Source organism: Primulina eburnea, chromosome 14 (genome assembly GCF_022965805.1).
Source record: "Primulina eburnea isolate SZY01 chromosome 14, ASM2296580v1, whole genome shotgun sequence".
NCBI classification, from domain to species: Eukaryota; Viridiplantae; Streptophyta; class Magnoliopsida; order Lamiales; family Gesneriaceae; genus Primulina; species Primulina eburnea.
In genome coordinates this window covers 26076055-26103747 of record NC_133114.1, presented here as the reverse complement: position 1 = coordinate 26103747, position 27693 = coordinate 26076055, and the positions used below count along the sequence as shown (strand labels likewise).

Genomic DNA, 27693 nt, shown 5'->3' with positions numbered 1-27693 from the left:
AACTGCAACATTTGTGACTTCTTTATCCGCTATCTTTGTAACAATGTCTGAGGTCCGGTGATTTTTTAAGCATGTCAGCTTTTTAACAAGTCGAAACCCAATATCCAGTCCTCTAGCTAGCTGTAAGGTTAGTTGAGAGATAAGACTTCTCAGCAGTTTAAATTCTCAATTATGAGTCGAGTTGATTAACTTAATTTTGATTTGGACTATTCCAATATGATGAGTCCAAACAGAAGTTAAATTCTTTATTTGCCACGGTATTGATATATATCGTTTTATACGCAAAAAATACCTTATATTTTTTTTACAAAAAATATAACTTTATTATTTAAAAATATTATATGTTTTTAAATTTATATATATTATTTTGACATTTGGTATATATCGAAAATTCAAATTTCATATCGTTATCATACCGAATATTTCGGTATCGGTATCATAGCATAACGAAAATTTCGGTATATAAAAAATTTCAATAAATTCGGTACGATAATCTCGAATACCGAAAATCGGATATTTTTCGCCGCCCCTTATTCCGCATTGAACCTAATTACAACCGGATTGATTCAAGACCAATTCTGAATCAAACTGCCGCAAAAACACGTGCACATAAGATTGTCTGCTGTGTCCCTAACGGCTAAAGAACATAAAATCTAAGTAAAGTCCTCCCCAAACCTCTCCACTTTCTCTAACAGGATCAACATGACATCTACCGAAGAATCCGATGTCGAGATCCTTTGCTACATCTCCCGTCGCCCGGGATTTCACGGGTTTCTCAAGCAGAGGTAATCACAGAGTTGAAAAATCCAATGCCAGAGGTAGAGGCCTTTCTGATTTTCGATTGGAAACGTTTTTTCCCAGATATTCTTATTTTATTGTGAATGAAGTCGATTTGGATGGAAATATTGTTCGTCTAACCTCGCTAGATGCTCCACCAGAGGTGCTGAACTCGATACTTTATTTACTTTGGTATATTACGTTGACATTAGCGGCTGGAAGTAGGGATGTAATCGAGTCGAGTCGAACCAAACTCTTGAATGTTTGAGCTTGATTTGTTTATAATCGAGCCGAGCTCGAGCTTTATTTAACGAATATATGCACGACTCACGAGCTTATTCAAACATTTATTGATCCTAAACGAGCTTAATAAATATGAATTATACATTTAAATTTTCATTAAATTAATTAAAAAATAAATTATATATTTAAAGAAAAATATATTATTTTTATTAAAATTTGTAAATTTATTATAATAAATAAATTTAATAGAATTTTCTATATATTTCATAAATAATATGCAAAATAATAAATCAAATATTAAAACTATAATTTTTTCATCTAAAAGATTACTCATGAACTTACCAACGAACATGTTCACGAGCTAACGAGCCGAATACTGTAAAGCTTGAGTTTGGCTTGTTTAGCTTAACGAGCCTCATTAAACGAGCTCAAACGAGCTTTTATCGTCAAACGAGCTTTTATCGAATCGAGCTTCGAATAGCTCAAAAACGATTTGGTTCAGTTTACATCCCTAGCTGGAAGTGAGCTGAGGGGACTTTTCGTGCTCAAGTAATGAAAAAATTCAAACTTTAGTTTTCTGAATCAAATTTTGTCCCAGAAATATGTGAAATCACCCCGACATTCGATGGCCTGTCAGCTCAACTCTTGGTCCCATCCTGAGTAACATGACAGTTTCTGTTAAAACACTTAAAACTTGGTCTAATAGATTGCTGAGGGAAAGAAAGAAAAAATGTGTGATCTATTGGCTAAAGATTATAGTCCGGAGATAGAAATCTTTAGAGTTCTTGCTGGTGGCATTGATCCAGAGAAGTTGAAAGCTTTTATAGGTCAAGTTTCTTCCAGTGTTGGGGGCAGCAATGAATCAGTTGTTCTCTCTCCAAGTTCTGATAAGTCCCATCTCACGGTATTTTGGACAAGTTCTGCTCAATAATTTTACGCATTGGTTTTATATCATACTATTTGTTTCTGGTCTTAAGAAAGGATGTTTATCTACTTTTCAGGCGGTTCATAACTTCTTTAAGGAGAAACTGAAATTCTTTGTTTCTGACACCATAGATGGACCAGATTCCTCATCGAAGTGCATCAGACTGCGGCTGGATTTGGGTAAAAAGAATGAAAAGGGAAGGGACTAGAGGAAAAGAAAAGATCGAGGTGACAGACCTTATGATTGTAGAGGTTCAGATAGTTGGCCAGAACACCTTGACAAGTTTCTGAGGTGATTTTTTTTAATGTTTCAATGCACATAATGTATTTGATTTTTAAGACCCTAATTCCTAAGGGATAAACTGGATATTGGGTATCACGGGGAAAGAAGTAGGAGATATAAGAAAAATAGGTCTTTGACTCCAGACATATCATCGGAACTTTTTTAAAGAAAATAATTATATCAGTGGCATAATTTTTTAATATCAGTATGGACAGTCATTCACAACAAAATTACAACATACATAGTTAATTTTTTAGCTCGCTCAGCGCTACCGGAATATGAGGATATAACTTTGTGTTGATGCTGGCTTCCTTTGTGAAAGTATGTATTGATTTATAAGAAATTAATTTTTTTTATTGTTTGTTTGTCAAATGTGTAGTAAATAAATGCTCTCTCTGGGTCATTAAGTTTCCAGATTGTACTCTCTCAAGAACGGAGAGAGATAAAGGTTCTTGCTCATTTTATGCAAGGATGTAGAAACGGTTTTAATTGTGAGCATTTTTTGTATAAGAAACAATATTTTATTAGTGATATGATAAGAGTTAATTACAACAGTGGACTAGTTGTCCACTAGCAACAGAAGCTACATAATATCAAAGTTGTATCAATGATACACATAAGACCAATCTCTCAAAATATCTAAGATCATCACATTCTTGAACTTATCATGAATGCTGATCCACAAACAACTTTTGTCTAGATTTTATCCCAGCACTGATCTCTGATGTCCTCCTTATCTTCAAAAATCCTTCGATTTCTTTCTAGCCATATTGACCCAGTATATGCCTTGCACCACCACTTGCCAAAAAATTCTTCCCCTCGTACTCTGTAGTTGTCCTAGATCCATAGCAAATAAAATTATCGTTGACTTAGGCACCATCCAAAGCAATTCCAGTTCTTTCAAAGCTCTGGTCCACTAACCATTCGTGAATGCACAATGAATTAGCATATGATCCTGCGTTTCAGCTTCATTCATACACAACACACATCAATTGGGACTCATAGCAATTGAGGGCCACTTTTTTTGAATCATTTCCAAGATCGGTAGCTTACCCAGAATCGTTGTCCACGAAAATACCTGAATCTTTGTCGGAACCGGAACCTTCCAAATAACATGGAAAAAAGGAAAAACTGGGAAGCGAGTATGAGGAAAAAACGACTCAAGGAAAGATTTTACCGAGAAAGATCCCCACTCCATACCCGATAGCCATCTACCCCTTCAACCAACCTAGTCCTATCTAAGAAACCTAATAACTCCGTCAACTGAAACAGCTCATCATCTCTCACAACCCTTCTAAAATGCAAATCCCACGATTGGGTAGACGACGAATTGTCAAAATGAACAAAGTGTGATATAGGCAAACTGTGAACTGCGGAAAGCCGAAATAAGCCCGGAAAAAGTTCTTTGAAGGAGTAATCCCCCCACCACCTATCTTCTCAAAATCTAGTCTTGTTACATCCTCTAACCTCAATCGAAACTAGTTGCTGAAAAATCGGGTATATTCGGGAAAAAAACTTCCATGGGCATCTAAAAGTAACGTTTCTTGCTAAACTCGCATCCCACCCATTCTCATTTAACCCATATTTACTCACTATTACCTTCTTCCACAACGTCCCCTGTTCTATGTAAAATCTCCACCACCATTTACCCAACATAGCCTTGTACCTCAACATAACTTTCCCAATACCCAATCTTTTTTTTTTCTGGGTTTGCACACTTGTTCCCACGCAACCAAGTGATTAGGAACTTCACCATCCGCTCCATCCCATAAAAAGTTCCTTGAAATTTTCTCCAACTCTTCCGCTATACCTTTAGATACCCTGAAAAGAGACATATAGTATATGAGAAGTGAATTTAAAACAGATGTTATCAAAATTAATCTTCTCCCTCTTGACAAAAAAACTTTTTTGCAACTTGTCAATTTTTTCAACATCTTAGACGGAATAGGTTCCTAGAACGATGCTTGTAATGGATTTCCACCAAAAGGCACACCCAAATACTTAATCGGCCACTTGTCTATACTACTTCCAATTTGTTGTGCTAACAGTTCAACTTCTTCTTCTTCAACGTGAATTCCCAACAAAGCACTCTTTTCCCAATTGATTTTTAATCCGGTCATGTAGCAAAATGATCTCACAACTTGCACCAAAAACCTAATATGATCATCATCCCTGACAAAGAAAAGTGTATCATCCGCAAACTGAATATGATATATCTATATCTCCAACCTCGACCCCTCTTAGTAAATTCTCATCCTTGGCTTTATCAATCAATCTCCCCAACACATCCACTACCAAGTTGAACAAAAAAAGAGACAACGGATCACCTTGTCTAAGCCCTTTGTAAGCATTAAATTTACCTCTTGGCCTTCCGTTGATCATAACATAAAATGATACATTTGACACACATCCTTTTATCCATCTTCTCCATCTCTATCCAAACCCGTTTTTCCTTAAAACAAAATCCAAGAAATCCCAATCCACATTGTCATATGCCTTTTCGAAATCCACCTTCAATACCCACCATTTCTTCTTCTTCCTCCTACCCTCTTCCAGTAGTTCATTCGCAATAAGGCCACAATCGAGTATATGTCTTCCTTCAACAAACGCATTCTGAGATTCGGATATTGTTTCTGCCATGACAATCTTAATCCTTTTTGTTAAAACTTTTGCTATTATCTTATACAAACTTGTTGTAAGACTAATTGGTCTGAAATCCTTCACTTTGACCTATTTATTTTTCTTTTTTATCAAACAAATGTACGTTTCATTGGTTACAGCAAGAGATAGTCAATGCTCCCACAAGCTTCAATGGCCAATTAAGACGGTTCAGAAGAAAGAAATGCGTATGACCTTATCCATTGCATATTCGTGGAATTCAGCGAGTAATGTGCCACTTATTGATCTCCAATGTGCAAAACAACATTGTAGTCTTAAAAATACAGTGCAAGGCTCTAATATTTAACATACAATGTGAATGGCCTATTTGATTTGAACAAATAATCGTGATTTGCTTATTTTATCAACACAAAATAAATGCAACTTTCCTTTTTCACTAAAGGTTAAAACTCAATTTAGCTAATGGTTTTTGTAATCTTGTTTATTGTGTGGCCTCATTCATTGAACCCTGATTGAACGTTCGAGAAATGGGGCTGATCAGAACCAAAAAAGTTTAATTTATGACTATGAAGGTTGAAAATAATGCGAGTGTTCTAAGGTTAAGTCATATCTGCATTCTATTGATGCAGGTGACCTGGAATTCCTTGAAGATCAGAGACCGGACCGATTAGCACAAGGACGATATTCCCACCACAGGTTCAGGATTCCTTCCAAACCTCCTATTTCAATCCCCAACGACACAAAGGAACCTACGGGCGGGGCACGTAAAATCGAGTGACATGACATGACATGTTAAAATAGTTTGGTTGGTTTCATCCTTGATATTACATCTTCATATCTTGACTTCGATTCGGTAACTGAAACAGTGCATAACAATCACCTATGGATGCATACTGCATATGGTGATCTGATAGTTGTTATCCGCTGAGATTTTTTTGCTAAAACTGATAATAGCTCCTCATTTGGCCTTATTTTCCTATGGAGTTTAGCTCCATTGCATCATTAAAGTGGATTTTTGCTTAATCTTTTCATGTTTCATCTTTACAAAGAGAACAAGGATACACAAGATGCCCTCTGGCTTCTTAAAAAATTGCTTCGCATTCAGGTACTGTGCATGTCATTCGACTTTTTATTTTAATCTCCTTTTACTATTCAAGCAAAGCCCATAGTAAATATTTACTTGGCTGTATGAAGTTACCCTTCACTGCTGACTAAAGGTAATAATGCATGACATTTGGAGGATAAACATGCTTCCATTAATTTACTGCCTCATTTCTCCTATCAGCCTATGGACATGTTTTTTTGCTGTCTTTTGACTTACGATTATGGTTCAAAAGCTTTTTCAGTCTTACACTACCTGCCATGAGGTTAACAATTCTCTCAAGTTTTTCTCTTTTCATTATTAGCCCAGGTCTTTTGGATTTGCAGGAACAAAAGATAAACGGTTCATGTCTACTCAAAGGGTAATTTGTCTCATCTATTTTTTTGCTGCACTGAGATGAACATTCATCCTCTTTTAGTTTTATATTGGACTACCCATTATTAACATAATAACTAGTTAACTTTCTTAAAGATGATATCCATTTTGCATTCAAAGTAGTTATTGCCCGTATACTTTTAATTCTGGAAAATTGTTGTCCATAATTCACCTTTCAGTGTTAACGGAGCTGTAAATTGCTTACTCGTGTACAAAAATCTCAGTCTGCTGTATGTCCCGGAATGGGTGTCTTACTTTTTTACATTTTTCTATGTTGAATTTCAGAGAGGTTTCTTTGAGTTTTTTCTTTTTCATTTTTTTATTTGTTTGTTTTTTAGCATTTTGGTGTATCTATCATAGTAGCAAGCTTAGATTTTTTTGCACATTGGCTGTCATTTTCTAGAAACACCGTCGGAGCCATAATGGGGGTTTTGATAGATCCCTACCTATTTATTTAAACTAAGAACACGCAATGATGACATTTATATAGTTTAGAAAGTACGTAAATAAGCACTACAACAAAAATGGTTTTTCGCAGCGCGCATACGGGCTTTCCGCAGCGCGCATTACACGCTGCAAAGTTGCAAGCGGTTAAAAGTACAAGATTATCCGCGGCGTGCATTGCACGCTGTTAATACTATTATCAACGGCGTGCTTATGTACGCTGTTAATACAAACTTTCCACAGCATTCATGCGTACACCGTTAAAAGTCATAAAAAAACAAATATTAGCGACGGTTTATATAAAACCGTCGCCTGGCAGCGACGGTTCGGAATTGTAATTCTGTCGCTGATATAGCGACGGTCTTTAATTAGAGCGACGGTTTAAAATTCTGCGACGGTTCTAAAAACCGTCGCTAAATTTGCGTAAATATAAAAAAAATTAACTTTTATAATTTAACAAATTTTAATAAAAAATACAATTAAAAAATTAACAAATTGAAATAAAACAGGTATCTAAATCGAAACTAAAATCAGAAAATTTTAAGTCTTGTTAAATGGTTTGGAGGACAACGGAGATAGGATTTAAATAGATAATTTGCGATTGTTTGCGACGGTTTGTTAATAAACCGTCGCCGATGTATTCTTTTAGCGACGGTATTTGATAACCGTTGCCGATGTACATCGGCGACGGTTTTAGATACCGTCGTTAAATGTTTATGCCATTCGAGTTTACATCGGCGACGGTTTTAGATAAACCGTCGCTAAATGTGGCCTGAAATCGAAATTCGACCTCATTTTCCTTAGCGTGCTAATAATATGCTGGCCGTGAATAATACTATTAAGTATTAACGGCTTGCGATTAATGTACGCTGTTAATGTCTGAAAACGATTTTTTTTTTAAAAAAAGATTTATTTTTAACAACACGCATAAACTTGCACGTCGTTAATATTACTATTAACGGTGTGCGTTTATTGTGCGCTGTTGTTTATATAATTTATTAACAGCATACAAAAAAGCATGCTGCAAATATTACTATCCGCAGCATGCGTTTAATGCACGCTGTCCATAGTAATATCCGCAGCGTGCTTTTAATGCACGCTGTTAATAGTATCAAGTTACTATCCGCAGCGTGCTTTATATGCACGCCGTCGATAGTACTATCCGCAGCGTGCTTTTAATGCACGCCGTTAATAGTATCAAGTGCAACACTATTAACGGCGCACGGGTGGGTGCACGCCGTGAAAAGTAGTATTCGCAGCGTACTTTTAATGTACGCTGTTGATGACGTGCTGCGGAAAGTCGTTTTTCTTGTAGTGAAGGTAATCACATTCTATCCATTTAAGAGATATCTAAGATGATGTAATTTCTGCATTAGCTTACATTAAATTTACCGCATAATAATGGATTTTTTGCTGTTTTATTATTCTTATCATGCAAAGTATTGTACCTTTGTCATTGCTGACAGGTTACAGTTTTTAGGCAGTGAGCTAATAGTTTAGCGGTACTGAATGAAAAATTAGCTAAACTCGGAAATTTCTTGTATGTGCCTGACCTTGCAAGGTGTGTCCGCGTGCATTTTCTAAACTTGACTCTATTTTTTCCTTAAATATCTGTACAGCCATGTTAATGGTGGTCTTCTTCTTGGGCAACTCCAAGGAAATCGATTTACAATTACTCTAAGGTATGCACACGATGTAAGACTTCAAATGTCAGTTTGATAAGTTACATCAATATCTAGTACAGGCACAATTTCAGTAATTTTGTGTGTATTCAATCCTTAGTTGTGTTTTTAATTCTTCCAGAAGTGTAATCGCAGAAACTGAGGATATTATTAAAGAATCTATTGGTGCCTTGGGAAAGAAGGATTTTATCAACTACTTCCGTTTGCAGGTTACTATTTGATAAAATTGTTTGCTTGCTCTAAATTAAACTTTACTTGCACTATTCTCATTTTCCAAGCAACGTTATTCATGGAAATTTACTAACTTTTTTAATAAGAAACAATATTTTATTAAGATAAATTTAGGGTAAAGTTTACAAAAAAAGCGGACAAGATATTTGTTATTACGTAAAAGATAAAAAAACGTTCTGATCGCATCATCAACATATAAAGCGGTAATCCTTAGCCAAATCTGAAATCGATAAATGCTTAAAATCTGAGAGCTTCCTAGTCCAAACTGCAGCCCTAAATCTGATATTTTCCCAACATTCGTCAGCCAATCATGCTACGTTGTCGAAAATCCTTGTGTTTCGCTCCAACAAGATCGACCAAAAGATACAATGGACTGCCACACTCCAAAAAGTACTACCTCTCTTGCTGAGATCACAACATATCACGCGCTGATCTCGGAGCAACTCACACGAAACCCAATTCATTTAAAGCTTAGACCGGATATTAGCTGAGAAGGAACAATGCAGAACCATCACCATGCACGGACAATGAGCGGCTCCTGGCAGGCTTCTAGGTGGAGAGAACATGAATGAACCGACCCACACGGGAATGAGAGGGATTCCGAGACTGTTCAATGTAATGGACTGTACAGTTGAAGAGGACTTAAAAGATTTGATTGCTACTACTCATATCACGAAAGTGCATCTTCTTTTCGGTAGCTCATCACATAAGAACTCTAAAATTAAGCGTGCTTGACTTGGGGTAATTTTAAGATGGGTGACCTCTTGGGAAGTTTCTCAGGGTGCGTGTGAGTGAGGACATAAGCACGCTGGAAAGATCCGTCTTGATACAGTGAGGACAGTTATCGAATCTGGGACGTTACACATGCACTTCATTGTTGAGCTTCCCCTTGGTGTGCGTGTAAGTACAATGGCGCAGCCTCGTGTGCTTTTTGGTGTGCGTGTAAGTACAATGGCGCAGCCTCGTGTGCTTTTTAAGTGTAGTAACAGTTTTTTTATAATAATCACGATTTTAAGTACCATTTAAAATTGGATATTCAACTTCCCTTTAAAGTTTCTCAGCCAAAGTCTATAATTGACTTAAGCTTTCTATCATATTTGATTTGGAATGGAATCTCACATCTCCTTATATGGTCAATACTTGCTTGCTTTCCTTTTTGTTGTGTCAAGCAAGTGCTTCTGTAGAGTTTGCCTTAGTTTTCTGATAACATGTATTACTTCTTGAAGGGAGTTCTCAATGGGTAAAATTACAGGGGCATTCAGGTGTGTATTTGAAAGGACTTCGAATGGCATGCTTCACCTTTTTTGTTTACTTTTCCTGTAATATCATTTACTTAAAGTTGGTTACTTTTACTAGATTATATATATATATATATATATATATATATATAAATTTCCATAGGGAAATGGTCAACTACACAGATACGGATGCACCTTTGGTGTAGACAGACAGGGAAATTGCCAAGTCGAGTCCAGATGCCTATGGTAGAGATGAGAGAGAACAAAACAAATGGCAAGCTGATATGAAGCTGAACCCACACAAAGTCGGTAATGAGACAGAGATGCCTACAGAAACTATGCAACTAGAGGATGTCTCCAAAACACAGGAGAGCCTAACAGCTCTCAAGTTGGGTTTTACTCGCCCAGCTTCTTCTTATGCAACCATGGCCATAAGCTTGCCCAGAAGAAATTTTCGCTTTTCTCCAGTTGTGTGGTATTTGGTGGCAAAGTTAGGGATTTAAACCAGTTATCTAAAAAGCTTAATTAAGATTTGAATTTTTTTAATCAATGTTAAAAACAATTTTGGAATTCAATGACGATTATTGATATATTATGATACTAATGATTTCAATAATTTTTTTTTTGGGTTGATAGTGTTTTAAATCATAATAGTTTTAAAAATTTAAAACTATTATATATATATATATATGTATAGTTTTAAATATTATATGTATATTTGCAAAATTGTTTTAAAACAGAGTTTTAAATATTATATAAAAGTTAAAACTATTATATATATGTATAATTTTAAAATATTATATGTATATTATTTAAATTAAATTACTATAAATAAAAATAATGTACGCATTATTTTAAATATAATCATGGTGTACCTATAATGACGATTATTAGTATAAAATCATAATCGTCATTATAGTTTTAAATATTATATGTATATTATGTATATTTGCAAATGTATGCACACAACAAATTGTGGTACAATGTAAGCATTTAAGGTAACGTTTGCCACGGTCTCACGGATTCTACTTATTTTTATTATTTTTATTTAGTTATAAAATATAAATATATAACTTAATAAACATCTGGATAACAACGTCTGGACAGCATTTTCCGGATTATTATAGTTTTGTAAAATTTTTTAATTTGCAATATTTTTATAATTTTTATTTTTTATATATTATTTTTAAAAAAAGCCCCTCTAGCCTCCACTTTATTCCCTGGACTTAAATGCCATGTCATATTAACCAAATAAATTTACTACTATTTGATGTAACTTTCATTCCCAAAAAACAAGGAAAGAAACAAACATTTTAATAAAATCAATTGTATAATTTATTAGTTTCATTTTACAGTCTATTTGTAACTTCCAATTTTATGAACTTAATTTCTAATTTATAAATTCTATAATATCAATATTTAAATATTACTAAAAGATTCTTAGTTATTTATTAAATAAGTTGAGGTTGAATAATGCTCTGCCTTTAATTTTTTATTCGTCCACCAATTCTCAATAAGGGTATGTTTGCCACATAATCACAAGAAAATGAAGGGTGGAAACAAACTATATAATTAATGTTTGAATATTTCTTACTTGATTAATGAAGATCACTACTAAATTTGTGAAAATGGAAAATTATTTGTCAAGAAAAATTTTAATTCACTTGATTATAAACAAAATAAATTGTAATTTGTATATGATGTATATAATGCAGGGATAGGAAAAGAGACCGTAATTGGAGATCAAATTAATTATATTATAATGTTAAAATTATTTAAAATATAACAATTTAATAAATTATCAGAATAAATAATGAAAGCATAGGTGAATAACTAAAGTATTAGGATTTAATTTATTTAATTTTTACTTTAATTTAAGTCCTTTTATTGGAATTTGCCAACCCTTTGCCCTATTTTATCATCTATATATACAAAAATATCAAGAGTTTCTCAATTTTACTGATAATAATATATTTTTAAATATGTTAAAATTTCAAAAGTTCATAAACGTTTTATTTATATTAATTTATTGTATTTGTCATATACTGAAAAGGTCGAAAAATTCAAAAGATTTGAAGAGTTTTTAAAAATTATGAGTTGTATTTAAAAATTAAACCAATCATTAAATAGTAATATTATGTTTATTTGTGAAATAGAAATATTGGACTATTAATGAAACTTTTATCATTACGACATGCAATATAATAATTAATGTTTAATTATTGTCATAGGTTAGGAAAGAAGGAACCATGCCTAGAGGCATCTTAAATTGCTTAAATAGAGGATATTTGGTGGGTTAATTTGTGAATGAGAAATGTGGACTTTTAATATGTTCAATTTTCATGTTAGAATTAAAATTAAAAGTGAACTTTCATGTTTATTACTACTAAATATTTTACTTAAATGGTTGATAAAATGTTAATTTTCCATATATATATATATATATATATATATATATATATATATATAATTTTATTAAGTTTGATGCACTTAGAGTAACTAACTTTGGTGTCATGTCTGTTTTAATAACTATATTATTAATAAAATTTAAATACAAGTCACTTATAGTTCAGTTGATAAATTCATTGTTTTTTAATATTTATGTTATAGGTTCAATGGTTATTGAGCTATCGAACAACTAATTTAAATTGAAAATAATTTCGTATTAATTATTTAGTATTACTTGATCAAATTAAGAATAATGATATATATACTATACGGGGTTTTTGAGTGGATAAAATGAAGTAATAGTCAATTTTTATCGTTAAAATTTAAGATGTTTAATAATATTTGACTCGGTTATATCATTTATTATCATGTATCCTAAAATTTGGACTTAACGGGTCATGATATTAAAACGTTGAAAATATTGCTATATCGATCCTTTTATCCACACAAACACACCCTGAGCGTATCTGTACTATTGATATTATTATTATTATTATTATCTACTGTGAGACTGAGAACTAGAGAGACACCAACTTATAAAAACGTTATATTACAACGTACGTATAGCGTGTGAAGGAATAACTACTTATTGATGTGTGCCCCACAAACAAACCACGACCCCAAGATATGAATTAAAAATAACACAAAATGAAGGACCAAATCTGCAAATACCTTCAACCGTGATGTGATTTCTTATCCCCACACCACATGAACATAATCTCCCCGTCAGTTGCCCCTTTTGTCTGTCTCAGTACAGTATGCTTCTATCTTGCCACTTTTACACTGCAACTCTTCGCATTTGCTCGTTCAATCTTCAATGAACATTCTTCAATCTCTCTCTCGCCTCAAGCCCTCTTCCCCTCCACTCACACTCGTCCCGCTCCCTCTTCCCTCCCTAACCCACTTCCCAATTTCCATTAAAACCAGTCTTGACCACCCGAAGACTTCTACTTTGTCTCTTTTCGCCACCCTCGAGAGCCGGGCATCAGCATCCGTGCCAGCTGAAGAATTTGGTGACTACGATGCAGATGAGAGTTATGGTGAGGTGAACAAGATCATCGGCAGCAGAGCGCTTCAAAATGGCCGCGGGATGGAGTATTTGATTGAGTGGAAAGACGACCATGCTCCAACTTGGGTCCCCTCCGACTATGTAGCCAGAGACGTGGTTGCTGAGTACGACTCTCCTTGGTGGACCGCTGCCAAGAAGGCTGATGCCGCAGCTCTGGAGCGGTTGATTGCGTCCGATGATGGAAGGGACATTGATGCCGTCGATCAAGATGGTCGCACTGCACTTTTGTTTGTATGTGGCCTTGGCTCGGAGGAGTGTGTTAGACTTCTGGCGGAGGCTGGAGCTAATATAAACCATAGAGATAATAGCGGTGGCTTGACGGCGTTGCACATGGCCGCCGGCTATGTGAAGCCTGGCGTGGCGAAATTATTGCTTGATTATGGGGCGGACCCAGAATTGGAAGATGATCGAAAGCAGAATGCTTTGGAGTTGGCGAGGAGTATTCTAAGGGTGACACCAAAGGGAAATCCTGTGCAATTTGCTAGGAGATTGGGGCTTGAAAATGTGATAAAGATATTGGAGGATGCGATATATGAGTATTCGGAGGTGGAGGTGATATTGGAGAGAAGAGGGAAGGGGATGAATACGGAATATCTAGTTATGTGGAAAGATGGAGAGGCTAACGAGTGGGTGAAGAAAGGAATGATAGGGGAGGATTTGGTTAAAGATTTTGAGGCTGGGCTTGAATACGCAGTGGCGGAAAGCATTTTAGATGAGAGGGAAGGAGGAGAAGGGAAGAAAGAGTTTTTGGTAAAATGGACAGATATGGAGGAGCCCACTTGGGAGCCTGAGGAGAATGTTGATCCCGATTTGATCATGGAGTTCGGAAAGGGCCAGTCAAGTAAAGTATGTGCGATTGTTGATTAAATTTGCCTTTTGGTGTGTGAATGACTGATTCTGAATTTTGGTGCCTAATATTGGTGTTATGTTAAAATATGATCTTCACAGAAACTTGTGATGGGATTAAAAATTCAGCTTTCATTCTTGAAATCAAAATTTTATCTAGTGGACAATGTTTTAGGCTCAAATCATTAGATTTCATGCTGAAACTTGTTTCATTCTTTTCTTTGGCTGATCAATCGTGTTTGTTTCATTATTTTTGACACAAAAAGTTTCTTGGTTATGTGAATGATGTATGAATGAATAAATTGATGGATGATCGATCACATTAAATGGATATTTGTGGAGTGTTTTACGACTTTCGGGCTCATGCCACATTGACAAATATGTTGGAGTCATGAGTGTTCTGTAGTCAGTCCTGAGGGGGAGAACTAACTAAATCTGATTTCTCACATAGTGCAAATGATGACCAATTGACAAAAAAACAGCCACCTTATCATTTGCTCTATCTGGCCACTGGAATCAAGCTTGTCTTCTCCCTTAAGGACAATTACTTACTTCTGGTCCCCGGGAGCCTCTTGTGAGATACTTCGTCAAAGTGAACATATTAGTCTGCGTTCCAGGAAAGAGATTCGAGTTTAACGGCTTAGTTGTATCTTGTGCTATTAATTCATGCGGTATGTGGAAATGAATATATTCGAGAGATTGAAAGTCAAAGAAGTCCAAAATAGAAAATTGCAACTGTCCCATTGTGATTTACACGGTCCAAAGTTGATTCTCAAAGATTGGCCTTGAATTGCACGAGCAATGTGAATTTTCTGAACTGCTAAATGCATGGATTCTGCTTTCAACATACGATAGTTTCATAATCATGTAATCGTAATTTAGTAAATGCGCACATGCTAAAGCCATATAACTTCTGGCATTGACCCCTTCGTTTCCTGAGGATGTCTAATTTATCTGTATAATTAACTTAATGTTCTAATGAATAACTAACTTCTATTCTATCATTTGTACCTGCAGATTACTGAGCCGCCATCTTAAATTGTTTGGGAAATATCTGATTGACAGCACCTTATTTTCGGGTATGTTTGGATTCTATTGCAGTTTGTATACTCTGCAAATTTGCTAAACAAAAAAATGTGTAGCAAATTTCTTTCTCAACTTCCATATCTGCCTGTGCACCCGAAAATATATTCCTTCTATATACTAATTGCTAGAGGTGCGACACCTGTGTAGCATGATTTATTTGTTGAGATCACCAGCTGAACTATGTAATCAAATTCAGAATTCGTTTTTGGAAAGCCTGTGCTGCATTTGATTCAAATGCTTTATTTTGAATGCATTGTGTTTTCTGGAGTCACTTGCAGTTGCCATGAATATTATTTAGTATAAAGTAATCATCTTCTTCATTGAGCAACTCTATTTAGTGTAGGCGGTCCATTATTTATTAGTATACCTTATTATTTGGTTTATAACAAATTTTGAATGATAATTTGTGTTTTATACTTAAAAAATGTTTATCATTACCAAGGGATGTATTATAGTCTAATTTGTTTAGTCATATACGTGCATATTAATTTGGTTGACATGCATGATTTGTATAAATATACCGAAATATGGTTGGATAAGCATAAATTAATTTACAATTATATCAAAAAATTTGATATTTATATATATACTTACGTAGATATGTATACATGCGTGTCCTTAGATTAAAAAAATCTACTTCACCATAAATGCGTTGGTGCAATCCAGTCAGGAAATACTTCACCATAAAGGGGAAATAAATCACCCTTTCTTGGGTCTGTCACCAATCATACCAGAAGAACTTGTAAAATGTTGTATGATGTACACTTTTCCTGTTAAGTATTTGATCTCCCTCAGCTGTCATGGACGCGAGTGACATATAATTTTGTACTCGTGCGAATCTTGCCTCGACCTTAATAAGTTCATTTCCTGACCGGGTTGGTCTGTTGGATATGGAAGAATCAATACAAGATAACAGGAGGCTGCAGTTGAAAGAACGAAACAAAGTCAAGAATGGTTAAACATCAAGAAATGAGTCGCTAGAGAGAGTACGAACACCTACCTCAAATGGGATTATTGATTTAGTCTTGTCGTCAATGGATTTGCCGAACTGGTAAATCTTGATTGACCAGTGGCGCTGTTTTTGCCATTTTCGAGTCCATTGATGGTGATCGTCCTCTTTTCTGATCAGTGGCGGGGAAAGGTCGTTGCTTAGATTCTCTGTGCGACCTGGTTTTCGTTTTTGAAGATTTAGTATTGCTCATGTACTTTGGTAGGAATCTGGAGTTGGATGTGACTTGATCTGGGCAGTTTGCTAGTCTACGAATAAATGGTTTGTTTTCATGCCAAATCCAGAAATGTTTGGAATTTGTAGGTGCCATTATCTCTCATCGTCCATCAAAGGACTTAGGACTCGAATTTGTGAAGGATAATGCTGACGGACTAGGGCAGGGATTAAGATCATATTCTTGTTGCGAGACTGATAGACGGCTACAGCTATAATCTTCAACTCTTTGAGCTTGTTTGTGATACATGCGCTCACTTATCCTCCTAGTAAGTACTTCCCTTGTTCCGTGATCAACCCTATTCTCCTGTAATAAAGTTAATTAGAACGAGTAATTGGAAATGTTGCCCTATTCTGTGGCCAATTAATCACTGGTACACATAATATTTGCAAACACGGATGCAATTTCCGTAAAAGAACTAGACAAGACATACTCTATGTTTTGGAATCTGAGCATCAGGAGCCGATGTTTGTTTGTATGATATTTTTATGGGTTGGTCTGCCATTTGAACCATTTGCATTCGGGTGCGAACTTGAATCGACATCACATCATGCACAGACCTCAGAACATAATTCATCTGTTTCCTAACCAAGTAACCCTTCACGAGGGCTTGCAATTTCACTAGCCCTCGTAAAGCCCGCAATGCTCTCCTTGCCTGTACATATCTCAACCCCTATAAAGCATGATGCACCAACAAATGGAGAAGTTTGGGACTAAACATGAGTATTCATACCAAATGAGCACGATACACAGCTTGATTTCGGTATCAGCTGCATTAGTTTTATGCCCGAGGTTGTGGTCGTGTTCATGTTCATGTTCGGCTGAATCGAATAGTTTATGTGATCTGAAGCTCCATCTCCGTTTTACTTTAGGCCCTTCTCCTACAATCGCCACTTCTGTTCCTTTCCCTACCAACAAATTCCTGATCCATTTACCTGCCTTGCCCATGTTTAGATGATACTAATCAACACACCTAAGAATATATTTGAGTCACTATTTTCGAATATTCAACTTAATTTGGAGGTGGGATTTTAATACACATATATATGCATGTATATTGATTAACTGTTTATTAAGTTTTAATATATAGTCCTGCATAGGATTTCCCTTTGAGCTGCCAATCCATTTGCCACTTCAATATTGTTGAGACTAAAAGATAGAAAGGTATTACTAAGGGCTCTATTTTATTATAGGAGTGAGTGAGTATTATGTGAGATCGTTTCACGAATCTAAATATGTGAGACGAGTCAATCCTACCGATATTCACAATAAAAAAGTAATATTTTTAGCATAAAAAGTAATATTTTTTCATGGATAACTCAAATAAGAGATTCGTCTCACAAAATACGACTCGTGAGATCGTCTCACACAAGTTTTTACCTTTATTCTAGATAGACAGAAATAGTCTAATTTTTTTGACACAAATATATATATTAATAATTTGGTGCATATTAGAACCTTCAGTTATATTATAACAAAAACTCTGTCACTGTTCAATTTTGTTAGAAAGATTTTCAATCCGATCTAATTCATGAAAAAAATATTACTTTTTTTATTCGTCTTATAGATATAAATATGTAAGTCCGTCGTCGTCCCACTCTAAATTAATATATTATTCTACACATTCAGCGACATCAAAAAATGAAAATAGAAATAATTGTACGTACCTTTTTGTAAATGAACATAAACACAAAAGGTAAAGAGTGTGTCTCATGTGAGATCATCTGACGGATTATAATCTGTGAGACGTGTCAATCCTACACATATTCACAATAAAAATTAATACTCTTAGCATAAAAAGTAATATTTTTTTATGGGTGATCCAAATAAGAGATCCGTCTCACACAAGTTTTTGCCAAAGGTAAATCAACAAATTTAAATTTAAACCTTTAAAAAGAAAAAGAATGAACATAAAAAATAAGTCAAATTCCCAATTTTCGTCATAGATCCGAATTGGTTTGCTTCCTTGTTCTGCACGGCGAGTGGTTTGACAAGAATAAGAGAAAAAGGTAAAAAATTGTTTGAAATGGTCTCACATGTCATATTTTGTGAGACAGATATTTATTTGGATCATTCATGAAAAAGTGTTATTTTTTATTCTAAGAGTATTCTTTTTATTGTGAATATCGGTAGGGTTGACCCGTCTCATATATAAAGATTCGTGAGACCGTCTCACAAAAGACCTCTTAAAAAAATATGATTGGTCGATATCCAAAATGGACCTTAAACTGAATTGAGGAGTTTGTTTTTTCAACGAAGAAACTTGTATTATATAACATCCAATAACTGAAACGAGACATCATTGAGCATATACATATATAATATTATTTTTTAATCATATTTTTAAATTATATAAATTTAATTTAATGAAAGAAAGAAAAAAATGTAAATAAAAATTTTATAACAATTTTAATAATTAAATAATTTGTATTAGTTTGTTGGTTGATTGGTAATTTAGAGAGAAAATTATGAAAAATAAAAATGATATGTTTTACCGACATAACCACTAAAGGCCTAAAGTAGATTGTTGAAGCGAAGCCGAATTGTCCAGGAAATATCACTAAATCTTCATAAACCCTCTCTTTTAAATTCCAGATCAAATTTCTGTTGCATAACTACACATGTACTTGAAAAACGAATGAGTCGATGTTTGTCGTTTTACCAAAAGTTATAGCTAGTGGTGATTGTGTAACTCAAATTTTTTAATCATATATCAATTCAATCACCATGTTTCGATCGCTCTGCACATCAAATATAATTATTACACGCAACAATAAATATATATTAACACAACTAGAACTAAACGTTTACGCTATCGTATTGTATGATTTTAAAAAATTAAATTGCACTACATACTCACATATATTAAATTATTAAAAAAAGAAACATTAATACACGTTCCATGTGTAATATAATCAAATACTCCACGAAGACCTTCTGGAATCATACACATTATTTTCCAGTCAGCCACCCATGATTTACCCACATCTAATCTAGTCTGACCATTTCTCCACCAACTAAATATATACCAAAAGTCAATAAATCAAATTAAACGCCAACATATATATATATATATATATATATATATATATATATATATATATATATATATATATATATAGGCACACATATTATATTGTAAGATTAATTTATTATAATAAAAATAATAATAATAATGGGTTTCTTCAATTTTCATTGTTTTACTACAATCTTGTTACTCTTAATATTGCCTATAATTACAATTACGGAGGCTGATATTCTGGATCCTTTCTACGGTAAGCAGTTCTATCAACTATCTCAATGGCGAAGATCGCGATTTTATATTTCGGGTTCGAGTCTTCAAATTTTCGTCGATGCATTGATCGGAGGAAATTTAATGCACACACAATTAGACGAACTTAGAAATTGGTTTTGTGTGTACCTATTGAAAATAAGTGTGATTTTATCCAAAGAAGGGGTTTAATTTGGTTTCGTGATTTCCATTTTAGAATATATAATGAATTGATCATTAGTTTTGTTTTTGGAAATTTAGATAACATATGTAATGAAGTGCAATGTGGAAAGGGAAGTTGTGAGTCAGATCGGAGTTACCCATTCGGCTTCAGGTGCCAATGCGACTCCGGCTGGAGACGAACGCGGCTGAACGATTCCGATGAGCAAAATCTACTCTACCTACCTTGCATCATACCAAATTGTATGTAATCAAACTCAAAATCCATGATGAATTATACAACTTTTCATTTAAAATTTGGACTATTTCGATGGGATCAAGGGAGGATTATTTCATATGTAAATTAATTAATACTGCAGGTTCCCTTGATTATTCGTGCATGCCAGCAGCTCCGCCAGCTCCAGCAGTTCCATACAACACATCTTTCTTCGACCGTACGTAATAATTTCTTTTTTTTTTTCACCTCAAAAATCAAATATATATTTAATTTTATAATATTTTTATTTTGAATAAAAAGTAGGTAATTAATAAAATAAATTTGTGTGCTTCAGCTTGTTATTGGATATATTGTGGGGAAGGGACATGCACGAAGAACACAACACGCACACACATATGCCAATGCAACCCTGGATATTCAAATCTCCTCAACATCTCAGCATTTCCATGCTACTCCGATTGTAAGATCATAATATATTTTCGTTATCGATTTTATATCCGTACTCTATGTACGTATGTATATATGTATATAATACGTATAACGTCGAATAAATTTAGGTGCTATACAAGCCGACGACTGTCAAAGACTTGGAATAAGGGTGTCAAAATCAACTTCGGGTTCCTCTTCAAACTCTACTGATGATAGTGGAGGTTTGTTTTCGTTTTCGATTTCGATTTTAACCATATGTGTACATGTATATATATATCATATACGTTATTGTAAACTTTTATTTGATTTTCTTTAATTTTGATATATGCAGCAATTACAGCTATTTCGATGGGGATATTAAGCTGGATGGCTATGTTGATTATACCTACTGCATTTATTTACTTGAAGTAGGGAGATTTTTATTTTATACTTTCACAATATTATTTATTTTTCAGCACGTGATATAAATTCAAATAAAATAAATTTTCGTGTATAATAAATAATGTTCAGACAGATTGTATGATTATAGTGATGAGGTTTTTATTGTATAATATATAGGATGAATAATTGGATACTCGTGTGGTTTAATTTATTTATTTTCATGCCCAAACTTATTGTTTTTTTTTTTTTTTTGAAAAATTATTGCATAATAAATTATGTTTATTTTTCGATATTGAAATGACTTGTACTGTTGAAATCAGTACACATGATATCTATAATAATGTATTATTAATATTAATTATTATTGTTATAAACATTATATTGAGTTTGATCCAAATTTATTTATGCTTATATCACTTAAAAAATTGGGATTATTTTAATCAAACGTGGGCTACATCTATATTAGGGGCGGCTACCTTATGTTAGGCATCAATAATGCACATTTTTGGAAAATCAAGATTGGTGTAATAGTGAGGTAGATGATTATTTTGTTTATTTCACATGTTTTTTTTTGTCAAAAGATCCGATGAATATATAATTAATCGTTCATGAATGAGAGTACTATTGATATGTGTGATTTGTTGAGAAGTTCTCATACGTCAAGTTATTGATGCTATACCACTTGATTTGGTTAACTAAGTGACGCATGAGAAAGTGACGACAAATTTTAATAGGTAATAGTGTCTCTGTTGGAGACAGATCCGATGGTAGAAAAATGATAAGATTGATTTCTAGGAAATATGAGACAATATCAACAGATAACACATATCTCTCCGAACTCATGGACCTAACAACTAAACACATAGACACTAAAATAAATTCATTATACATTCCACGAGTATAAGAAAATAAAATTATGTTTTTATCAACTATAGTTTTTGGCCTCTTAGAAAGTGCTTGATCATTAATGACGTATTCTCTAGCAATATATATATATATATATAAAGATAAGAAATAAATACCAATATGGCATGGACTGTGCATTTTTTTTAGATGCAGGCATCTGGTTTTTTAACATTTATTTTATGTAGTAAGTATGGTATTGCAGATCTTTATTCATAAAACGAGTTAATCATATCTATATTTACAACAAAAATAATACTTTTTAAATTAAATCTTCATTTCACAAATTAACCCATAAACCATTTCACGTGAATATTTGTGTTATTTTATGACAATCAATCTGTAAAGATACGCAGGGTTTCTAATAAAATATTATTAATTTTAATAACAAATTGACAAAGTAATGCAAATAAGGATATCTTTGCTAAAATAAAATATTCTACCGCCTGGATTCAGTCGAATCAAACTCGAATGGCGGATTCGATATTAAAAAAATATCAAAACTTAATTTTTAAAATAAAACTGGTAATAAAAAAAAATAATTTCTTTGTAGATACTTAAATAGGATGTTCAGTAGATATTTAAATATGACTTTTCTATTAGGCCGTAAATTCAATCCGGTAATCAATTCAAAACAGCCCATTTATTTAATCTTCGAACCTTGTAATTTCTCAGTTGCTTTTGATTCTGGTCTTTATTCCGCCTAGTTTATGTGCTTTCCATATTTAAGGAGTGTTTGCAGATACGCATGAAAATGCATGTGAAGCCTTGTTATGCTGTATATGAGAAGTCCCAGTTTTATCAGTTGATCCAGCACGCATAATTTTTCTGGCATTGTAAAATATAACAGCTCGATATCCGTAGCTGATACGAAGGCACGCCAGCGGCCATCTTCAAGATTCACCAGGACGGAGTATTAGAAGTGGTATCAAACAGGGAGCGAACGTTAGGATATTGCGCTATATACCTACATTTAGATTAGATAGAGGTCAGTAGAGTTGAGATCTGCTTACCCTGGAATCAATACGGGACATATCATATTCCGGCTTGACTATTGAATTTCTGTATATATTCACAAACAAGTCTCTGTGAAAGATCCCATTTATGTAGGCAACAAAGTCTGCTGATACATTTTGTCCATAAATTTCAGGTCAATCAACTATACTGCTTCACGAGGCTCAAAATTTGGAATGTTATCGACGGTTTTACACGATTATGCCACCAATTTCAGGCAATTACAGTCACACAAACATGTCAACTTTAATAGAGGCGTATTTGTCAATATCTAATGGGCGTGTGCATGAGAGAATGGTTTCCATATCCATCAATAATAGAACCACCAATATTTCAGGGCTAAATCCTAACAAAAGTACCAAAGCAAGGAAGCCGCGGACCTACAAAACAAAAACTTACTCGCATAAAAGTCACATAAATCCTTGGGAGCCACTTTAAGAATCACAACTCGGGTGAATCAGCATGTTCAATTGTAACGGGGAATTCATATTCTGAAAGATGTGTGATTATAATGTACCTTAGTTCTTAATCAGCCTGCAGATATATCTAGCAAATGGGGCAATTATTTTCGTAAAACATGGATAAATATGGAAGTTATGCAACCCATAGTTTATAGTGTAGCCCACTCAAGTCCCCTATCCCGTTGGCCTCCGCGGCAATGGATCCACAGGCTTGATGGATGCATATCACCAATATTACTTCTTTATTAAATCTGTTAGTTTGCCCGCATTCTAGGACTTGCCTCCACCTACCGCACGGAAATATCATAATCCACTCAACGATCTTAGTGCTGGACCACCCACCAAAACATATCCACGGTTCAAGCAAAGCTCTTCTCACCAAAACAAGGAATGTTTTACAGGCAAAGAAGGATACTGATGTGTGCCACATAAGAATCCAAGTCAATAAAACCTTGGTATTGAAAAAAACTTAATAGTTAATCTGTGAAACAAAATGCATCTGAAAATAATTAAAGAAACAGAGGATCCGAAGTATTTTCTTTCAACTCATCAACAAGATAATCTTTTTCATTTTCATCAGTTCATCCCATGAGCTACAACGAAATTTGCAGCAAAATTAATTGTATCGAGACAATGTAGAATAAAGAGACAAAATAAATTTCAAAAAATTCTTCACATTTTCTGCTTACCCCATGTCAAAATTATCTTCACTTGGTTTTGATACTCACTCCTTCGCCGCCTGCAATAATCACAGCAGTTGTCATATCTAAGAACAAGCCATGCTCCACCACTCCTTGAAGTGCCGCAATCTCCTTCCCCGCCGCTCTTGAATCCTTTATCGGAGTCTTGAAATACAAATCCACAATATAGTTCGAATTATCAGTAACATATGGCTTCCCATTTCCATCCAATCTGAGCTTCGCCTCACACCCTTCTCCCTTAAACATTTCCTGGAGTCTCACCAAATTGTAGTTCCAGCAGAACTGAACGACCTCCACAGGCATTGCGAGACCCGATCCGCCGAGCCCAGATACCAGTTTAGAGTCATCAACCACCACGACGAATTTATCCGAAGCGGCTTCAACCATTTTTTCACGCAAAAGTGCTCCACCTCGTCCCTTCACCAGGTCGAGATTTGGGTCAACCTCGTCCGCTCCGTCAATGGCGAGGTCCAGGTGCGGATGGGCGTCGAGAGTGGAGAGTTGGATTCCAAGTGAAGCGGCTTGTTCTTGGGTTCTTTTGGATGTAGGCACACCAACTATATCAGTGAGTTCGCCGGATTTGAGCAAAGCTCCAAGCTTGTCGACCACGAAGGCGGCGGTTGACCCAGTCCCGAGGCCGAGTACCATGCCGCTTTTCACATACTCAATGGCTTTATCGGCGGCGAGTTTTTTAAGGTCATCTTGAGTGAGAATCGGGGCGGAGAGGCACTTGATGGAGAACTTGGAGGGGGTGGTACGTAGGTGGAAACGGGAGGTGGCACGCTGAAGTGAAGACGTTGAAGTGGGGGAGGGAAGAAAGGCGGCTGTGGCGGCGGCCATTGTAGGAGAATGGGTGGTGGAAATAATATCTGGGATTCTGGAAGCTGATCAGATATACAACGAGAACTGAATCTGATCTGCCTCTTGTTCGTGGGTGAAGAATTAGGGGTCGGGAGGAGTTATATTATGATAAAATTTATCCCAACTTTTGTTTTTGTATTTTGGGCTATTTTCCCAATAAAATATTGAGTGAGTCTCGTATGAGACCGTCTCACGGATCTTAATCTGTAAGACGGATCAACACTACCCATATTCACAATAAAAAGTAATACTATTAGCATAAAAAATAATAATTTTTCATGGATTACCCAAATAAAGAATCCGTCTCACAAATACGATCCGTGAGACCGTCTCACACAAGTTTTTACCTAAAATATTAGAGAAATTTGTCTTTTTTATTTTCGTGTAATGAAATCGGACGAAAAAACTTTTATAGAGTCCTCAATTTTTTTAAAATAATACATAAAAATTTATGTAAAACAATCTCATATATCAATTTTATGAGACATATACCAGTATATAACCTCAAGCCCCATACTAAATTCAAGGCGTTAACTTATAACCCTGACATTTATTTCATTTATCATCATTTTATTTTACAATGTGAGAGGAATAACCAAGTAATGTTGGCCATTCATTTTATTGGTACAAGTTCATTGTCTAGTAGTCTGTCTAGCAGCTAATATTGGCGCCAGGATCAACTCCAAGTTGGCTACAATAGTTTCTGTAATATTGGACACGAGAATTAACCGCGCCGGTATTTCCTCCGTTACACTCCATTCCGTTGATGGCTCGAATCGTGGCTCCAAATCCCTGTCCGGAAGTTATAGCATTATGGCAATTGTTCATCCAGAACCAGAGGGCTGTCTTGAAAGATATGACATTGTCTTTCGCCACGATGTCGGGGTTGTTTAGTCCATCGAAACCGATGCTTTGGCCCGCTGCCCCGTAATTGTAATTCCATGTAAGTTGAAGGGGACCTCGCCCGTAGTAGGTCTTGCCGGAAACGCATGGATATTGTCTATTATTGGAGTCGCAATAGTTATGAGATGCCCCATTAATTTCCTCTATGTAGCACAGACCTGCATTAAAGTTCAACTTGGTCATACATTAAACTAATAATTGAATATATATATTGCTAGAGCAGATGTCACTTTTATCAGTCAATTGTCAATTTTTTCCATTCCATTCAATCTTGTGAATTCCTAAAATTTCATTATAATTTTTTTAGAGAAGACAAAAATTGACACGGAAGAATAATTATATGTTAATTGAAATTGATGACTACGTACGTGAATAAACTATAAAAATGTCGTATGTAAACTTTCCAACTTTCACTATTTAATTCAAAATAGGACTTTTGTAAATAGAATAAGCTTACTTCCAGTCTCATGTGTGACATGAGCAAAGAAGGCAGCAATCTCACGCCGAGCAACATCGCTAGCCCCACTACCGAAACCAGAGTATGAGCCGGCCGCAGTGAGGAAGGCCGATCGAGTGTAGAATCCTTTCCCGGGGCAACCGGCACCAGCCTTGTTAGCGATCCCATTGAAAAATGCATCGGTCACTATATTGGCAACCGAACCACCCGATGAGCCATAGCATGGGCCAGATTTACATCCGGCACCACAATAAGCGTCGCTAGTACCACAATAACCGAACTGGCTACAACAAAGGTTGGGTGCGCAATTGCAGTTTTGGCCGAAAGCCGTCTCCCCGGCAAATGCCAGGACTATGGCTACAAGGGTACAAAATGTGACATAGGAATTGCTTTTTGTGATCATTTTGGTACAAAATGAATTGATTAGAGAAAACGATGGGTTTGTGTTGAATGAAGCACAAGATAGGGAATGTGGGGGTATTTATAGTATTGGTGCAGCGACAGGAAATTGGAAAGAAAAATTGAGTGGAATGACTTTTCATCTAGGAAACTTGCATCAAAGTTACGTAGCAAAATTTTATCAGTTGGCTTCCTTATTTTCAAAGTGTAGGTATTTCACTTTTTACTATGTATATTTAAGTAGATAAATGAAATTAATTTGTAAAAGATTAATTTATCTATAATGTCTATAACAATAAATCAATATGGTGCATTCAAGATCAAAAATTGGTATGCATGTGCTTGGCACTAGCTAGATATTTGAATCGTGATGTAATATTTTCGCTTAAAATTTAGTATATATCTTGAATTAACTTCTTAAGAAATGGGTATGATATTATTGGTTTTATTTTTTTATTTTTTTTCTTGAGGGTGAGTTTAAATTAATGGATTTTACAAATTCAGTCTCTTCCAAATATTTTCCTCGACCAAAATATATGTAATATGTTACCTCAAACATCATGTTATGTTTCGATAAGAGACGCTTGGCTGTGCATGCATTTGATATTGACTTGTCGAAAAATTGGTTCAGTGGATGAGAAGGTTTAATTTCAAATAAGCACGTTTCTAGAATTGACATATATATTTTGGTTTTATTTTTCCAACACGACACATGCATTAATTGTTGGATAAATGATGAGTAGTGAATGAAAGAATGTAAAAACTATCTCACGTTGGAAAATGAGCCAAATAAAGTCTTTCTCATTAGCTCCAAGTTTGAGCTAATGGTTTGGGCTCCAAAAGATACCAGAAGTTTTTAGAAGGGAGAAGACGCTGATAGGTTGAGTCTCGATGAAACACATACACGCGCGGCCAACCCTTAGCCC

General features: G+C 34.9%; 6 protein-coding genes across 26 annotated transcripts; 3 read left to right on the top strand and 3 right to left on the bottom strand.

The window, feature by feature from the left end:
- The first annotated feature begins 545 nt into the window (after nt 1–545).
- LOC140812661 (uncharacterized) lies at nt 546–10433 on the top strand. 19 transcript variants are annotated; one of them, XM_073170998.1, is made up of 10 exons: nt 546–785; nt 862–940; nt 1727–1924; nt 2022–5073; nt 5896–5951; nt 6275–6309; nt 8387–8449; nt 8571–8658; nt 9907–9942; nt 10082–10433. In XM_073170998.1, exons 4-9 carry the CDS (start codon nt 4866–4868, stop codon nt 9922–9924), a joined length of 468 nt encoding a protein of 155 aa, XP_073027099.1. In that variant the 5' UTR covers nt 546–785; nt 862–940; nt 1727–1924; nt 2022–4865; the 3' UTR covers nt 9925–9942; nt 10082–10433. The 19 variants fall into 19 exon arrangements, 8 of the variants coding, with proteins under 8 accessions (XP_073027099.1, XP_073027100.1, XP_073027094.1 ...); XM_073170999.1 differs by having other exon boundaries at nt 9907–9944; nt 10037–10433; XM_073170993.1 differs by lacking the exon at nt 9907–9942 and having other exon boundaries at nt 10102–10433.
- A 2648-nt stretch (nt 10434–13081) lies between these two features.
- LOC140811886 (signal recognition particle 43 kDa protein, chloroplastic) lies at nt 13082–15616 on the top strand. The gene is made up of 2 exons (XM_073170009.1): nt 13082–14281; nt 15299–15616. Exons 1-2 carry the CDS (start codon nt 13184–13186, stop codon nt 15317–15319), a joined length of 1119 nt encoding a protein of 372 aa, XP_073026110.1. The 5' UTR covers nt 13082–13183; the 3' UTR covers nt 15320–15616.
- A 165-nt stretch (nt 15617–15781) lies between these two features.
- LOC140811293 (uncharacterized) lies at nt 15782–17538 on the bottom strand. Its single transcript, XM_073169157.1, has 4 exons — nt 17458–17538; nt 17015–17263; nt 16867–16896; nt 15782–16689 (listed from the first exon to the last, which is right to left on the bottom strand). Exons 1-4 carry the CDS (start codon nt 17536–17538, stop codon nt 16399–16401), a joined length of 651 nt encoding a protein of 216 aa, XP_073025258.1. The 3' UTR covers nt 15782–16398.
- A 2181-nt stretch (nt 17539–19719) lies between these two features.
- On the top strand, nt 19720–21261 carry LOC140812623 (uncharacterized). 2 transcript variants are annotated; one of them, XM_073170942.1, is made up of 6 exons: nt 19720–19865; nt 20123–20284; nt 20401–20475; nt 20593–20718; nt 20816–20908; nt 21019–21261. In XM_073170942.1, exons 1-6 carry the CDS (start codon nt 19766–19768, stop codon nt 21096–21098), a joined length of 636 nt encoding a protein of 211 aa, XP_073027043.1. In that variant the 5' UTR covers nt 19720–19765; the 3' UTR covers nt 21099–21261. The 2 variants fall into 2 exon arrangements, with proteins under 2 accessions (XP_073027043.1, XP_073027042.1); XM_073170941.1 differs by having other exon boundaries at nt 19721–19919.
- Nucleotides 21262–22595: 1334 nt separating this feature from the next.
- Nucleotides 22596–25104, bottom strand: LOC140812232 (probable ribose-5-phosphate isomerase 3, chloroplastic). 2 transcript variants are annotated; one of them, XM_073170455.1, is made up of 2 exons: nt 24136–25103; nt 22596–22938 (listed from the first exon to the last, which is right to left on the bottom strand). In XM_073170455.1, the coding sequence occupies exon 1, from the start codon at nt 24985–24987 to the stop codon at nt 24154–24156; it is 834 nt and encodes a 277-aa protein (XP_073026556.1). In that variant the 5' UTR covers nt 24988–25103; the 3' UTR covers nt 22596–22938; nt 24136–24153. The 2 variants fall into 2 exon arrangements, with proteins under 2 accessions (XP_073026556.1, XP_073026557.1); XM_073170456.1 differs by lacking the exon at nt 22596–22938 and adding an exon at nt 23715–23733 and having other exon boundaries at nt 24136–25104.
- Nucleotides 25105–25534: 430 nt separating this feature from the next.
- LOC140813095 (endochitinase At2g43590-like) lies at nt 25535–26822 on the bottom strand. Its single transcript, XM_073171528.1, has 2 exons — nt 26369–26822; nt 25535–26069 (listed from the first exon to the last, which is right to left on the bottom strand). The coding sequence occupies exons 1-2, from the start codon at nt 26769–26771 to the stop codon at nt 25660–25662; spliced, it is 813 nt and encodes a 270-aa protein (XP_073027629.1). The 5' UTR covers nt 26772–26822; the 3' UTR covers nt 25535–25659.
- Nucleotides 26823–27693: the final 871 nt, after the last annotated feature.